Source organism: Beta vulgaris, chromosome 8 (assembly GCF_026745355.1).
Source record: "Beta vulgaris subsp. vulgaris cultivar EL10 chromosome 8, EL10.2, whole genome shotgun sequence".
Taxonomy (NCBI): Eukaryota; Viridiplantae; Streptophyta; class Magnoliopsida; order Caryophyllales; family Amaranthaceae; genus Beta; species Beta vulgaris.
In genome coordinates, this window is record NC_079209.1 from 27407613 (window position 1) to 27425133 (window position 17521).

General features: G+C 38.9%; 1 protein-coding gene across 2 annotated transcripts; it reads right to left on the minus strand.

Annotated features, from left to right (window-relative positions):
• Positions 1-3620: 3620 nt before the first annotated feature.
• On the minus strand, positions 3621-16948 carry LOC104882909 (probable phytol kinase 1, chloroplastic). 2 transcript variants are annotated; one of them, XM_010667325.4, is made up of 6 exons: positions 16444-16947; positions 4729-4796; positions 4488-4619; positions 4298-4413; positions 4077-4191; positions 3621-3966 (listed from the first exon to the last, which is right to left on the minus strand). In XM_010667325.4, the coding sequence occupies exons 1-6, from the start codon at positions 16777-16779 to the stop codon at positions 3780-3782; spliced, it is 954 nt and encodes a 317-aa protein (XP_010665627.1). In that variant the 5' UTR covers positions 16780-16947; the 3' UTR covers positions 3621-3779. The 2 variants fall into 2 exon arrangements, with proteins under 2 accessions (XP_010665627.1, XP_010665628.1); XM_010667326.4 differs by lacking the exon at positions 4729-4796 and having other exon boundaries at positions 4488-4624; positions 16444-16948.
• Positions 16949-17521: the final 573 nt, after the last annotated feature.

Here is a 17521-nt window from a genome sequence, read left to right on the forward strand (position 1 = left end):
TTGAGACTTGACCTAATTAGATTCTAAAAGTAGGATCAAAGTACTATATTTAGGGAATTCCTTAGACATGGGTATGTCTTAATAACCACAATATAATTAGTTTAACTTTGACACTGTTAAACACCGTGTCGTAAAAAGAGGTTATAAAGGCAGTGATCAGGTGGGCTATGGTCATACAAGAGTGGATAAGTCCTCCTATTTAATAGGAATGGTGTCTGGGCCTCTTCATGAGCGAAAACTGAAAAAATTGCATGGCCATGCGGAATAGGATTAAAGAGTTAATCCTTATTTGAGCAGTTTGAACTCAGCGATCAAGGAACATAAATTTGAGAATAACATTGTGTTACCAAATTTGACATTAAGTGACTTAAGGAATTTAACATTGCTCTCTTGTCTTCGGACAAGTGGGAGATTGAAGGAATATGTCCTTAGACATTCCAGCAATTACTAAATATAAATAGAAATGTTATTGTGAAGATAATAAAGTTAATTATTTTAGTAATCGTATTTTCTTACTAGAGAATAAATATGATTAATAGGACAATATTGATTGTGCCTATAACTAAAATAGATTAATCCTATGAGATCACACAGTGTAGCACAAGTTGGACAAAGTAATCCAAATCCAGTTAGGATTAGAATTGGGCCGGTCCAAAGGGGAATATGAGGAGAATTAGTTCTCCTAACTAGCCTATGACTCTTCTATCATATACTTCCTCTGTTTCTTTTTACTTGCAACAGTTTGACTTTCACGCTTGCCAATGCATAATTGAACCATCCGTAAGTTTAATTACCGATAAATAAAAATTATAAAAAGTATATATTCAGAAAATATACATTCAGACGAATCTAATAAGATCCCACATGAATATATTTTTCCTTAACTATAAATCACCAAACATAAACTAAGTAGAGTTGGTGAATAGTGTAAAAAGTCAAACCGTTGCAAGTAAAAAGAAACGGAGGAAGTATAGGATATAATATTAGGGTTTAGGTGATCAGTTAATCAGTCAGTTCTTTTCACTAGAGAGAAAGAGAAACCCTGATCTTTGTTTGAATTTAACTATTTCATACACCGGCGCCTATACCATCAAAAGCAAGAGGATTTTCTTTCTTCCGTTCTAGCAAACGTTGGTGTTCAACTGGTGCTCGTGGACTGATTAGAGGAGAAACACTTGGGGCTCTTGGATCTTCAAAGCTTGCATACAACAGGGAAACCACGCTACAAACGTTTGATATTTAATCCCTATTGAATGATTCATGTATTTGATTATGTCTGCGTAACTATGATAGATGTTAGGAAATTGTTTCCTAAAATTCCACTATTTGCATCTATAAATTCCTACACACACATCCCTAAAACAAATTGTAAATTTGAAGAAATAAGGTTTTGGATTTTATTCACCTGCAATCTCTGTTTTGCTAGGGAAGATTTAGGTTTGCAAGGGAGCTGCCTACCAATGCCGACAAGCAACAAGTTATAGCTGCTCCAGTATTGAGATTGGCGGCATCTCTTACTTCATTGGTCAATGTATCTGATTTCTTCGAGGTTTGCCAATGTGGTTGTCTTTCCTACAACTTATTGTATTGCTTAAGCCATTTGTTGATTGCTTAAGGCAGGACAGTTTACTGATTGCACCTCTATAACGCACGACTAGAGAATTATTATTTGTTAAGCAAGGCGAGAATGAAAGCTTGCGGGATTCTATTGGCCGTTTCAATGTTGAGGCGGTCTCAACTCCAAGATTGCAGCAGGATGTGGCCGTTTTGGCCCTAATGACAGGCACAATGCATCCATGGTCACATTACAGACCTAGCACATAATTAAAAGCTATATGACAGGCAAAGTGCGTTCACGGTCATATCACAGACCTGACACATAATTAAAAGCCATATGACAGGCAAAGTGCGTTCACGGTCATATAACAGACCTAGCACATAATTAAAAGCCATATGACAGGCAAAGTGTGTTCACGGCATCTCTTACTTCATTGGTCGATGTATCTGATTTCTTCGAGGTTTGCCAATACGGTTTTCTTTCCTACAACTTATTGTATTGCTTAAGCCATTTGTTGATTGCTTAAGGCATGATAGCCTACTGATTGCACCTCTATAACGCTCCACCTCTTAAGTATCGTCTCATTTAATTTGTATCATGTGTGTTATAGGTTAAAGCCAGTTGATTATAAGAGTTAGAATAAAAGTTCTCAATCTAGTCTTTACAGTGATTGCTTATTTACTTTCTTTACCAATGAAGGTAATTCTTTGTTTTATGTATGTAAAACTAGTGTCATTTATTAATTCATATCGGTGAGCAATTGTCATGATCTACAACAATATGAAAGGCACCACCACCATCCTCAATACCATGGGTTCGTGCCAATTCGAACTTGACACCACCAACCCGACGCCACCAAGGGACCCGCTCATTTGACGACTTCTTGGGGTTCGAATTAGCATCTGGGTTGCTTACTTTGGGGGATTTTAAGGGTTTATTGACTGATTCGTGTGCGAAATTTAAGGAAGATTATTTGGTTTTTCTAGGTTCGAGATCTAAGAAGAATTCTGTTTTCTGGGTAATTGATGGTGGTCGATGTGTTGCTGCAATGGTGGTGATGGGGAGAGAGAAGATGTCGGTGGTGATGGTGGTTGATGCGTTCGATTGAAAAGGTGGTTTCGAGGGTGGTTTAGAAGGGGATGAGGGTTATTTAGGGGGTGGTTTCCAAGGGAGGGTGTTGGTTTCGATATTGGGGAGGATGGGGTTTTCCAATGAGGGCGGGTTTGGGGGAGGGTGGTTTTCCAGTGGGCAGGTAGGGAGGGTGGTTTCCAGTGGGCAGGTTTGGGGGGGAGGTTTTTCGATGGTGGTGGCGGTGGTCGATGGTGGCGTAATGGTGGATGACAGGTGGTGGGGCAGAAATTTGTTGGGTAATTAGTTTGAGTGTTTTATTAAGTTGCCTAATCTCTCTTTAAGTGTGGTCCCCAACTTTCTCTCTAGATGTCTTGGTCTATGTGTCACTTCTCTATGTTGCACTTATTTAAAAACGAAGAAAGTATTAATTATTATTGTCAATTAATAAATATTTCTTAAATTCAAGATATTTCAAAAATCGAATTTTTATTTCTTAAGATAACTAATTTTGGAGTCTAAAAGATACTATTATTTAATAAAGGATAAAAGGAATATTTTTAATTTCGCAAAACTGCTCAGATCTCCGTTGCGTCTTGCGCTCGCCACAGAATCAAGAGCTCCAAGTGGGCTATTTTTGGTAAGCAAAACTCGGGTTACGATGTCCAACTATGCGCTAAGCTAAATCCAACAAAGGGTTTTGCACTATTAAGACATCAGTACGATTTGATTATTTTTACATGTTAACAACTTCGTCATTCTAATAAGTAAGATAAACTTTGTAATGAGGTATAAAATCGCGAATTCATCATATAATTTATTTTATTTGTGAAACAATTAATAGAACTTTGAATCGCAAATTAGTATATTTTCCCCCGAGCAACCACATCAAACCAACTAAGGATCAATGCCAAACTACATTCTATCATTGAGCAATGAGCGATTATATCTGAGGTAATGTGCCCTCTAGCCTAGCAGGGATTGGTGTTCGGACTTATCTTTCAAGTTTCAATTCATTCCATTTCAGATTTTCAGTTTCTTGCACCAAGAAGGTTTGTTCAGCCGTACAGGCATCAACAGTGGGACTACTCAAGGCTGGAAACTAATTACAGCCACAGATCGACATAAAATACAGACAGATTTCAGACCATAGCTACAACTGGAAACATATGTACGCGGTAAGCAGGGTCACCAAAGGGACTGAAATGTTATCATCTATTATCTCTGTTGTTGGAAGCGACTCAACAATTGTTGCTATAAAACATACCACAGCAACCCTTATTGTGGTTATATTCCAATCCAACTGGAAGTACCCCAGAGCCGAATAGTAGTAAAGCATTCTGTGGGATGCCAACAGACAGCTATGCATCAATTTACGAGCAAACAATGCTAATTGTAATGTAAGCCCACTCTGGCACCGACATCAGAAAGATAAAGAAAGAGATCTTACCCAATGGATATCAAGAAACCAAACGCAAACATAGAAATGCTACCAGCCCAACTCTTTTTCTGATTATAGGGTAACTTCACATGCCCAAATTTTCTTCCCATGATATCAGCAACACCTGCAGCTCGCAAGTCACAAAATCCGAAGAGAAACCTTTCATTGAATAAAAAGTAAAACAGGGAAGAACAGATCACTAATTTTGTTAGAGTAAAAAGAGGACTTACCATCACCACCACACATCATTGCCAGCGACAATAGGCCAACTGGAGATTCACGCCAGAAGACAATGGCACAGACTGCTAATGTTAGAACATAGTATAATGGACCTGTTAGCAATTCCCTGCATGGGTATCAGAAAACTGTCAAAGACACACCAAGGGCATTAATGAGTTTGCTTGGACTTGTGAGAATTACTCTGGTTTTCCTTCTCGAGTAACAGATTTGATGAGGCCTTCATCTGTAGCGAGTGAGAGTCCATAGACTACAAGTCTCAAACAGTTTGCAAGCGGTGCAAGAGACGCAAAATACCGAGCTTCTGATGAGGTGCTATTCTAGGATCATAGTGATCAGCTGAAGTTAGAAGTTAGAAGTTCAAATAGTTCAAGATATTCAACTTTTGCATTTACAGACAGTTAAAAGTGCCAAGAAGAATCACCTGAAAAGAGGCCAAGAAGCCACAAAAAGCAACCCAGAAAATATATGGACTAGCTTTCTACTCAATTTCTGTTCCAGTACAAAAGAGGTACAAATTTTCAGAATGAAACTGCCTCAATACACCTTTCAAAAACAACAAGAGAGCTATCACATTCTATAGACTAGCTTTGTGCTTGAATTTTAGCACCCACTTGTGTATGCATATTGCATAAGATATTTTCGCCATCAAAGTTTACTCAATTAGGACCCCGAGCACGTGCAAGACGCATACTTCCCATAAACAAAATAAACTAAGAGAGTGTTTTTCTTCACCTTAAATAAAAGAGTTTCAGCGATGATCATGTCTAATATGGTCAAATCAAGTATAAACATAAAGTTGTTTTCAAGACTCACACGACCCAATCAGGTCTTATAAGTGCAATCTAGATAAGTTCAGGGGAAGAGAACGCACTTTAAAAGATCAACAGAACTCTACCTACTTTACATTAAAAGACACCAAGCAAGGCTTGGCCTAGTGGTAAAGGTTTGGGCTCATGACTTCAAGGTCATGGGATAAATCCCACTAGGGTCTCTTTGGGGGTGAGGTTTCCGTTACCATCCCCCCTCCCTCCAAGGAGTTTGACTCAGTTCAGTACGGTCCTTCATCTTACCAACTTAAAAAAATTAAAAAAAAAAAGACTTTCTATTAAAAGACGGCCGATTTGTTGAACCTCTACATATCACAAAATGGGCATACCATAATTATGAAAGTAAATCTAAATATCACTAGAGGAATGCAAACACTAAACCATTAGCAACTCCGCAATGTTGCAAATAGTATATGCCTACAAATTGACCAAATATCACAATTTTTGTTTCCCCGTGAATAGAATTAAAGGTTCATCTAGAAAGAATGAAATCTAGTAGTAACCAACATTAACTAAGTCCCTCTTAAAAATGATTTTCCGAGAAAATTTTGACCAAATCTTCCTGCCCGACTGTTATAGCATGCTAGCCATGAATATCTCCTCCAATAGGGTATACCAAGCTTCGAACATCAACACACATTATTTCATTCTATTGAAAAGGAGGATTGCCCCAAGATTAAATTTCTCCATTGGACCAAAGGAAACCTGATGAGAAATGTAAGGTTCCCAACTATTATAAATGATTAGGAACAAAGCTCTCTAATACCGCTTCTTCCCAAACTACCTGGACTACCCCATAATTATTACACTATTCCCGAAACTCTTCGTACTTTCCCCTTTAGTTTGCAATGAATCTCTGTTATGGACACAAATCTGTTATAACTGTTAAGGAAATCAACAAAGCTCCCGATCCGATTACAAATAAGTTTAACTTGGGGTGATATTTCCACGGGCTTTGCCCAATTTGGAACTATGCCAAACAACTTTTGCTCAGAACATATACAAATGTTGTATATGAAATTTTGCCATCTTATATAACTAAGAGGTGACATTCAAATCTAATCTTCATATACAACTTTCATTATTTTATATATGACATTTATGGTTTAATATAGAACATTTATAGCTGAATGTACATCAACTAATTGTCCCGAAAAACATTCAGCCCGAATGTTTCGGGATTAGAAAATTCTCATATTTCCACCATAACAGCCGAGCTACAAAAGTATCTGTGTAAGTGTCACATATAAGCAGCCCCACATCTCATCTTTTTTCCTACAAAACCTCAAAACGAACCCCAATATATCTCTGAAAAATTTAACAATTGCCCTGGAAATATGGAAGAATTATGTGAACACCCCAAGGGTTGATACACTATGGGTTCACTGGGTTCAGTTGAACTCAATGATTTTTTTATATATTTTTTACGTGTAATGTTGAACACGGAAATTGAGAGTGGCAAGGTGTTCCGGCTGCTTTTGATATGAGCGCAGGATCAACTCCCAACAAAAGCAAAACTCGTTTTTTTCGTTTTGCTTTCTTTTTAGTTCCATCGAAATTTTAAAGCCTAATAACCTGCCCTTCCTTAATTCTTTTACTGCCTCCACCCTCCAGCCGTCCACCACCACACTACTCTTCCACAGCTCCACTGCCCACCGCGACCACTAACACTAGTCCTCTACCTTCGTGACCACTCATCATCGCAGCCTGTCGCGGCTGAGCCAAAGGTGAATTTCTCTTTCTTCAATTTAAAATATAAATTTCAAATTTTCGACATTAGAATATGTATTAATTTGTTAAAATTTGTTCCAGATTTCTATTGATTAGAAATAGTTATTCATAACTGTAATTCTGTTGTTTCGGATGTGAATTAGTGGACATCAAGGGTTTGACGGCCTCCGTAGAATGGATGAGGCTTGGCGACATCGTGTAGGTTACCCACTACGATGCTTACAGCAAAGTAGGTGTAGGTAAAAATAGGTAAGTGAAGAGTGATTGCGTACTTTGGAATAGGTGGAGGTGGGCTATTTATAGTAGGCTATTATTAGGTGGTTTCCTACTAAGGAATCTTGGGTATACACGTGTACTCGATCATTCAGACCCGTACACGTATGCGTCATTCTACATACAGGATGTCAGGCCGGCAAGTGGTCACGCGATATGTCAGACCGCCAAGTGAGGCAGGTCTGTCTCCATTGCCGAATTCCCTCGTATGATGCCAACAAGTTCCTTGCCGACATGTTCTTGTTAGCCGACAAGTATGAGGGAGTTGTCTACTCCCGTACAACTAGCCCCCCCTCCCCAAAGCGATGGCGGTGGGCCACCATTGCTTTGTCGGGATTCTGTCAGCGTTTTTGATTCAAAACAGTTGCGCTGCAACTTCACGTGGGGTCTTGCCACGTGATTTAATCTATGAGCGGCAGTTGGGTATGAGTAATCTGGGCCGTTTATTTTTTGTCTTAATTGGTTCAGTTATTTCTCCTTTTTCTTCATTTCTCTTCTTCTCAAAGTGACTCCTCCCCTTCAGTTATTTTTTGCCTTAATTGGGTTCGTACAACCACCATGCATGAAATGCCTTCTCCAAGGAAAGAAGGTGAGACCATTGCTGCCTTTGCCAAGGCCAACATGCCGGCGAGTCTGGCACTAAGAAGGACGGCAAGCCTTCTTCTCGCCGACAAGCACCTAAGAAGAATGTTGCCGACAAGACCTCTAATGTGCTGCGAGTTGGGGGGGGGGGTTCTTACTAACAAGGGAGACACTAGGGCTCAGTCTGAGAGCAGACATCAAACCTCAAACAAAACTATTCTCCCGTGGAGACTGCTAAGCTTACTAATATCGACTTTGCCTCTGACATCTCCGGCTCTTCTCACGATAACAAAAGAAAATTGTCCACTTCTCAATCGGATTAGAAGTTTGTTGAAATCTCTGCGGGCAAGCGTCTTGCCTTGCCTATTGAAGAGAGGGATTAAATTCTTTCCAAGATCCCTGCCGGCATATCTTTCAAAGGCGATAATTTCATAGAGCGTGGGCAAGTGATGATTCCTCCTGGCCATCCCTTTTTCAAGCATGACGGTACTCCAGCTCATCCCGTTACTCATCCCGTTACTCATCCCGTTAGTGCTTGGCAGCTATTTATGGATGTCGAGATTAATGAGTCTCTTTAGTTCGATTTTCCTGAACTTGGCGGCAACTTGGGGTGGCGAATTTCGTAAAATTTGCAACTTCCCTTGTTGTCCATACTCCTACTAGTGTAGGTTCTCATAAGTTCATGGAGGTAATATTGTTTTCCTTTGCTAACTATCCACTTTTTTGGCTATCTTTCTCTTCTTTGCAGGCCGCCAATGCTTTAAACAACTTCACTCGGACCTAGCAACTCGTGTGTGAACAAAAAGATGCTTTTGTTGACACTTGCAATGGCCTTAAACGCCAGTTGGAGGCTCGGAATAAGGCTTAGGAGGACTACAAGCACAAGACTGACGTTGCCGCCAAGGAGAGGATAAAGGAGGTAGAGAAGTTCAAGAAAGAGCAGACTAAGAATGTTGAGCTGAGCGCCAAGCTTGCTGACGTCAAGCAGATGGCGGTTGAGGAGTATCGTGACTCTGATGAGTTCGTGAATTATCTCGTTCAACGCCATGCCGCTGGGTGTTGTGCTACTATGCGTTGTGTTTTGTAGGAGCATCCTGACTTTTGTTGGGATTCGGTTAAGACAGCTTATGGTGCCAGCAAACATAAGCACCCCTTGTGTGAAGTAGAGGAGCCTGTTGTCGAGTTTCAAGTTTATAATGCTGACGCGCGCTATGACATGTAGATTGATGAGGGAGATGATGCCAACTCAAAGAATAACCAGATGTCGACTGATGATGTTACCGTTGACGGCAAGTAGGAGTTTGGGCGGTTTTCACCTATTTCATCTGTTTCTTCGAACAGCTTATGAACTTTGTTTTTGAGATGTTAGGAGACTTTTTATGGTTTTAAGAACCCTATTATCTTTTAATCACTCTATTGTATGAACTTGTTTTTATCCTTTTGTTTTGTTGCTAGCAAGTTATCTTGCTTAGAACTGTTGTGTTTTGGGTGCGTACCGCCAACCAATGATATGTTCACTTTTCAACTAAATCTGTGTCTTAGTTATTTTATCCTTAACGTTCGTGTGATATTGTTGGGTGACCGACAATTTATTTAGCACCTGTGAAGCCTTTATTTTTCGTTTTCTTAGAGTTTTGGTTTATTTGTAAGTGCTGGTTCGCAACCATAGACACCTTTTATGGCTTTTTGATTGAAAATGTATGATTAGGAATCATATACATTTCCAAGTGTTAGTTGGCAACCATATACACTTGTAGGGGGGCTCAATAAGATTTTCTTGTAGTTCGAGAAATAGTTGACGGTAAGATGCTAGGTGGTTAGCTTTACTTTTTATTCATATGTGTTAACCCCCTTGTAGGTGGTGGGCTTTGATACTTTACAGCCTATTCAAGCAACTAGAATAGAAGTCCAAAAGAAAAAACAATCCAAGAATGGTACAGAATCGGGAATTTCTTTATTACTGAAAAGATATATGCTTTTTCAATTGAAATGGCCGGAGTGTTTGACTTAAAAAGTGCTCGATATAATAGCCCAACTTCTTATTCTGGGAATCAAGATATTTCGAAGTTAGAAAGACTTAAAGAAGAAAATAAAAACCTCTTCTGGTTTGAAAAACCCCTTCTTTTTCTTCTTTTCGACTATAAACGTTGGAATCGTCCAATGCGATATATATAAAACAATCGATTTGAAAATGCCGTAAGAAATGAAATGTCACAATAAAGTACAACATTTTCATTATTAGACAAAATATTTCTTAAGTACACTTGCATTTCAACTATTGGCCGCTTGCCATCCATCTTGCTTAGCTTGTAAGAGCCTGGTCCCTGGTATTATCTCTTCTTGTATGATGTATGGACCCTCCCAGTTCGCTATAAGTTTTCCCTGCTGTTCTTCTGAGGACCATCACCAACCTTCACAGGTCGATAGTTTACTCGCTTGTTGTAAGCTCTTTTCATTTTGTCTTTCGAGGCCGCCAACTTGATTTCTACCACCAACCTAACCTCGGGCAGAAAATCCAAAGCTTCCTTCTGTAGTTGCCCGTTATTCTCTTCTCCGAAGTACTTGGTTCTGAAATTAGGCAAGCCAACTTCTACATCTGAATGGGCTTTCTCCTGTAGATTCTTTTTCTATTGTTCGGTTTGCCCATAGAACGTGGTTATCTTCTCTGCCCATAGTCCCTTCAGATAATTGATCTAGTTTGGTGCATTTAGGATTTGCTTGTTGGCGGCTTCCACTTGGCCGTTGCTTTGTGGGTGGCATACTGACGAGTAGGCAAATTTCACTTTAAAGTCAGCCAAGTATTTTTGTACCGGTTTACAGCCAAATTATACGCCGTGGTCAAATACAATGGCGGTGGGTATACCAAATCTGGTGATGATGTTGTGCCAAATGAACTTGATGACTTGCTGGGCCTTGATCATGGCGTTAGGTTCAGCTTCTATCCATTTTTTAAAATAGTCTATGCCGACAATTAGGAATTTAAGCGGCCGTGGTGAATGGTCCCACGATATCCATTCCCCATTGTGCAAATGGTATAGGGCAAAAAATGGGTTGTAAGTCATTTGGCGGCAGGTTGATGATTGGCGCATACCTTTAACATTTGTCGCACTTCTTTATATTCGTGCCTGAGTGCCTTATGAGCCAATGTCCTGTCGCCAATGTGATCCCCACAAATGCCTTCATCGATCTCCTTCATGATTTTTGTTGCTTCATATTTCGTGACACATTTAAGTAGCGGTAGGGAAAACCCCTTCTTGAATAGCTCTCATCGGTAGATGACAAACCAGCTAGCTCCTTTCTTGACTTTGGTTGCCTCTTTCCTTTCTTCTATCGGCAGTTCTCCTGTTAGTTTGAACTTGACAATAACTATATACCACTCATTATGCGGGAGATTGTGGTCGTCAACATCTTTTGTTCAATACTTTTTTCTTTCAGTACATCTACCATGACGGTCCTCTCTATGTTGATTAGTGACAAACTTGCCAATTTTGAAAGGGCATCAGCTTTTGACTGTTCTCTCCTTTGGACAACATTTATCTCAAAGGCTTCCAACTACGATGTCATTTCTCTCACCATTTAGAGGTATCTTATCATTGTCGGCTCTCTGGCCTCATATTTCCCCTTTATCTCGGTACCAACTAGCTACTTGTGAAGAGTTGAACTTTCTTGGCGTTAGCCGCAAGCATAGTCGTAGGCATCCCAAGGTTGCCTCATATTCTACTTCCTTGTTGGAGGCCTTAAATGAAAATTTGATAGCATATTCAAACACATTCCCTAGCGATGTCATTACTATGTCGGCACCTGAATCGTGTTAAGCCGAGGAGGTGTGAACTGATAGTTTCCAAGTACCAATTTCTTCAATTTCTTCTTCATATGTTGCTTCAACGATAAAATCGACTAAGGCTTGGGCTTTTTAATTGTCGTTTTTGGTTTGAACTCTAACTCAAAATCCGAGAACTCAATAGCCCACTTCAGCAACCTACTAGAAGACTCTACTTTATGCACGACTTTCTCCAATCCAAAGGGTGGTTTGTCAGCACAGTGTGCATCAAAATATGGCCGAACTTTCTTGCCGCGATCAAAACTGCATATGCCAACTTTTCGATGAGTTAATACCTTTGTTATGCCAGGTTCAAAACATGGCTACCAAAGTACACCGGTAATTGCTCCTTGCCTTTCTCCACCAAGAGTATTGCTGCTACTGTTTTCGGGGTTGTTGACACGTATAGTTGTAATTTGTCTTGCGGTAGGGGTCTGGCAATAGTGTGTAGCTTGCTCAAATGCTCTTTTACTATGACGAAAGCTTTTGCTTGCTCTTCCCCTATTCAAATTCAGTGTTTGCTCTTATGACTTTGAAGGAAGGCAAAGCCTTGTCAGCACGAGATGAATCTAGTCAATGCCGCCATTCTCCCAGTCTAATCTTTGTATATCTCTCACACTATTCAAATTCAGTGTTTGCTCTTATGACTTTGAAGAAAGGCAAAGCCTTGTCAGCAGGAGATGAATCTAGTCAATGCCGCCATTCTCCGAGTCTAATCTTTGTATATCTCCCACACTCTTAGGTTCCGACAAGCCAATGACGGCATTTACCTTATCGGGATTGGCGTCAATTCCCCTTTCACTCACTAGGAAACCTAAAAGCTTGCCGGATTTAACACCAAATACACACTTTTTTGGATTAAGTTTCATCTGGAAACACCTTAATGTTTCAAATGTTTCTTACAAATCTTCTAGGTGACCTTCTTTAGTCTTGCTTTTAACTATGGAGTCATCAATGTATACCTCCACATTTCTCCTTTTTTGGGCCTCAAACACCTTGTCGACCAGTTTTTGGTACGTTGCTCCTGCGTTTTTTAACCCAAAAGGCATAGCTTTGTAAAAAAACACGTCAGACAAACCGTGTTTTTTCCTATCCCCATTGAAGAAGCTTATCTGATGAGATATATATATATACATATATATGTATATATATATATATGTATATATATATATATGTATATATATATATATGTATATATATATATATATATATGTATGTATATATATATATATATATGTATGTATATATATATATGTATATATATATATATGTATATATATATATATATATATATATATATTGGAATTAAGCAGATTTCTCCAGGTCAATTTATAATTTCTCCTTCTCTCCTATTATATTTAACTTTATGACTGAGTTTTTGATAGGGATATGTTTGTACAACTAGTGAACTTAATGCGTGAAAGAAATTTGTTAGTCGATGGCAAACACATAAGTGTACCCGAGCAAGTAGGCATTTGTTTGTACATATTAGCCAAAGGACAATCGTACCGTGATACTACAGATACATTCAAGCATTCCATAATTACAATATGCAAGTATTTTAGAGCGGTGTTGGATGCTTTGGTCATATTGTCGTTTGATATCATTAGACCGCATCGTAATCTATCACAAGTGTCTCCGGAAGTAGCAGCTAGCTCACTTTATTGGCCTAATTTCCTTCATAATAGTTACTATAATTATAATAGCATTTAATTTTTCAATAAATTTGAACAGGGTGCTATTGGAGCTATAGATGGAACCCAGATAAAAGCTTGTATAAGTGATGCTGAGGGTGTACCATTTAGAAATCGCATGGGATCTGAAAGTTGGAATGTCATGGCATGTTGTTCGTTTGAGAAAATTTTCACATTTATCCATGTGGGATGGGAAGGAAGTGCTCATGATATTACTGTATGGAGGTATGCTTTAACTAATTCCAAATTCAAGTTTTCGCATCCACCACTAGGTAAATGTATATATTTTCCTTCCATAGCTTAACAATCATGGATTCTAATGTGATTGCCATTGCAATGATAGGAAAATATTATTTGGTAATTCCAGATACCTGAATACTGTTGGGTACATGTCTCCGGTTCGCTTGATTACATACCACATACCGGAAAATAAGAAGTGCCCGCCTCAAGGGACGCTAGAATATTTCAACTGTCGACATTCATCACTGAGAATGTCCATTGAATGCCCATTTGGTCACTTAAAGAAAAGGAGAAAAGTGCTTCATAATATGCCACAAATGTCAGAAAAGTATAATATGTCTATTATTGTTGTCACTTGCACACTTCATAATTTCATAAAAATGCACAAGCTTGGAATACCAATTGTGCAACATGAAGCAAGTGTTTGTGGAAGTGTTGACGTAGGGATGTTTAATGACCATGGAAAAGCTTCCATGTTTGAAAGACGAAAAGCCTTAGCAAGGCTCATTTGGAGAGATGTTAAATTGAATGATGCACATGAAGATGATGGTAAAGATAATAATGAAGATGAGGTGGAAGAAAATGACGAGGTTGCAGATCGTATGGAAGAAGATTATTAGGAAATTTAGAATACTCGTTTTGTTTCTTTTAATTGCTAAATTTCCCTTAAATGTTCTTTTTTTTAATTGCTACATTGTTTAAACTTATTTATTTGGAGTTATTCACCCACCAAAAAGTAATACTCCCTCCGTTTCCGAAAGTTATTCCTACTTTAACCAATTTCCTCTCACAAAACTATTCAAAATAGGAACAACAAAATAAATCGCAGGGAGTATTACTTTTCTATCTTTCGCTTCTTTCACCAAAAATTACTCTTTTTATCACTTGTCTCGCTCCCTTATTTTATGTTCAATGGGTTAAAAAATACCCTCCAAAAAGCTTAAAAGTGACATGGTCCTCCTAAAGGGGTTATCGTCGGATCACGGCCAATGACCCTCCTAGGACGCTTGCTTGGCAAGTTGTTAGTATGATTGCCAGAGGCTACGACATCAAGTACTGAGCGATGCCGGAGATGGCGTTCTTTGGTTGAAACTTGTCCGGGTTATGGGGCCAGGTTCAGACTATTCGAAATCTTCGTCTTCGACATAAACAGGATCAAGATCGTTTATGGGACCGCCATACTTGGTATAGACAGGGTTGTTGTCTGGAACGAAGTTGCCAGTAGCGCTAGGATCCATCCTCTCCTTTTGAGCGCTAGCAGTGGACGTCAAGGGTTTGACGGCCTCCAGAGAATGGATGAGGCTTGGCGACGTTGTGTATGTCGGTGGTGATTTATTTGTCGGTGTACCTGCACAAAGGACAAGGATGACTGACGTTGGGGGGGGGGGGCGAGGAAACCCACTCCGATGCCTAAGTCGGACAAGATATGGCAAGGTAGGTTCAAGTAAAAGTAGGTAAGTGAATAGTGATGGTGTACCTTGAATTGGTGCATGTGGGCTATTTATAGTAGGCTATTATTAGGTCGTTTCCTATTAAGGAATCTTGTGTATACACATGTACTCGATCATTCAGGCTCGTACACATATGCGTCATTCTCCACACAAGATGTCAGGCCGCCAAGTGGCCACGCGATATGTCAGATCCCCAAGTGAGGCAGGTCGGTCTTCATTGTTGGATACCAGTTGTCACGACTCGTATGATGCCAACAAGTTCCTTGCCTGTTCTTGTCAGCCAACAAGTATGAGGAAGTTATCTACTCTCATACATCTGTAATTTTATTAATCATTTAAGTAATGTGTTAATGGTTTTTATTTATATTGTATAAATAGTTGAAAGGTTGAATGTATTAGTTTCTAGGCCATTTAGGTGACCGATTTGTTGTTCTTGCTTGTGTAGATTGTGGAGTTATTTTATGACTATGAAGGGTTTATAATTTTCTTTTTTTTTTTTGAAGATCGTGCAATCCACGAGTTCAAGAGAACCTCAATATCCAATACAATAAGGTGATAATAGTCCCCTACTTCCATCCACCACCTCAAGATACATCCCTTAGCATACCCATCAAATGATCAAGATGCCATAAGGAGAGTATACATAGCAAAAAGAAACATTGTGCCCCATGCTTACATCACTCATAGAGGAGGTATGCATCACTTTACTATTGCTTGATTTGATAAGTATGATTGGCTTAAATATAAAGATGTGGCTTTTTGCTTTATGTGCTACTTGTTTAAAGATAAATTAGGTCTTTGGGGAGACATGATTGCTTTGTTAATGGACGCTTTAGAGGTTGGAACAAAAACTGAAAGATTTCAAATACATGTTGAGGATCATAACCGTTCTCATAGTAAAGCTAGAGAAATTTTTCATATTTCACTAAGCTAAAATCACTGTCAAGTAAAACTCGTAATAAATTAACATCCTATTTAGCTATTGTGATTTAATATTTGAATTAATGCATTGAATTTTAACTAAATGATTGTCGTTTATATTTTGACCGCCTCCGAACCCATATAGTTGGCTTCTTCGATCCACCCGTGCACCCAGCACAATTTTGTTTCCTAGACTTAATGAAGCAAGTAATTTTTTTAATCACATCTACTCATTCGTTTTGATTCATTCGTTTTAATGGCGGGTGAGAGAGACTTTACCCATATTAGAACCGTTCTATACATTTTTTGTTCAGATCATCAAGAAAGTTATATCTACTAAAAAATGTACTACATTAAATAAATAAAGTAGTAGATAGGAACCAAAACCATCAGTTTGATACCTATGTACTACTACATTTTATTTTTTTTTACAAATATACTACCTTAAGTAATAAATATACTATTGTTTTCAATTAATATACCACCAAAAAATTGTTAGAACAGTTCCGATTCACACATTTCTCAAACAAAAAACGCAAGAAAACCCAAAATTTATTTAATTAAGAAACAATGAATGAAGAGACCGAAAAAGATAACCTTGGAGATGATGTTGCGGTCGGTGAGATAATCAAAGGCCGAAACTAAACCATAACCGCCACCGAGCGCGAAAGCGGCAGCTCCGACATCCTGGGAAAGCGTGGCCGCAGGAGAGAGTAAAGCATGTGTGGCAACTGACAAGGGTAGTACTACTAAGAGTGGTTTTGGAGGAGAGACAAAATGAGATAGCGAGGTTTTCTGGAAGGGGCGACGCCGACGAAGATGAGAGAAAGTCGGGTTGGAGTAACAGTTTTGGGTACTGAGAAATGGGCGAGAGTGGTGGTTGTTTAAATGTAGAAATTCCACCATTGTTGCATCTGTAGTTATGGTGCTCATATTGCTCCAGTCGTAGGAGACGAATTGGAGAAAGCAGTGCTTTTTTGAACCCAAATTGGTGAATTGCGTTGTTTCTAGGGGTATTCAAATCTGATGTCCAACTCAACAAAGGGTAGTCTCGTGCACGGAAAGACTAAATTATAGCCAGTGACCAGTGATCACTGACTGGTGACAACTGACCAGTGATTAGTGAGCCTTATAGTTTGGTTTTTTTAAAAAAAAAAAAAAAATTCATTAACTGAAGGCCAAATGGCATTTACAATAGGTATTAAAGTAAAATAAAATACAATTAAATAAGACGAAATCAAATTCGTCTTCGAAGAAACTACAATGAACCAAATCGAACAATACAGCACAGCCCTCTTGTATTTGCTGAATCAAGCCACTATTGATGAGGAAGTCTATCATTCTGATATAGTTTGGGAAAAACATTCTTGATCGAGTCAGGTTGACCGCATCCGAGATTCCAATACCTTCATGTTGAGTCTCGAATTTCAACCAATGAGAATAATTTCTCATACCTAAAAACAAAAGAACCATACTCACAACTCCCATAGGGGAGAAGGAGATTTCCAAAACATAAACTAAAAACCCCATAACAGGGTTTGAGAAACTCTCATAAAGAGAGACTAATTTATTGAACAAAACAAGAAAATGAATTAAAAACTGGAAATAAAAGGGGAAAAGGGGCTTACCATGGATGAAAACATCCATAGCAGCCCCTAATTGATAAAGAAAGGGT

Bases quoted from the DNA above. Each gene is read 5' to 3' on its own strand.
- LOC104882909 (XM_010667325.4), bottom strand. From the start codon at position 16,779: ATGAGCACCATAACTACAGATGCAACAATGGTGGAATTTCTACATTTA. The intron at 4,797-16,443 runs GTTATCTTTTTC...GTACTGGAACAG, and splicing joins ACCGCAACATCATCTCCAAG to AAATTGAGTAGAAAGCTAGT. The intron at 4,414-4,487 runs GTAATTCTCACA...ATACCCATGCAG, and splicing joins ACTCGAGAAGGAAAACCAGA to GGAATTGCTAACAGGTCCAT.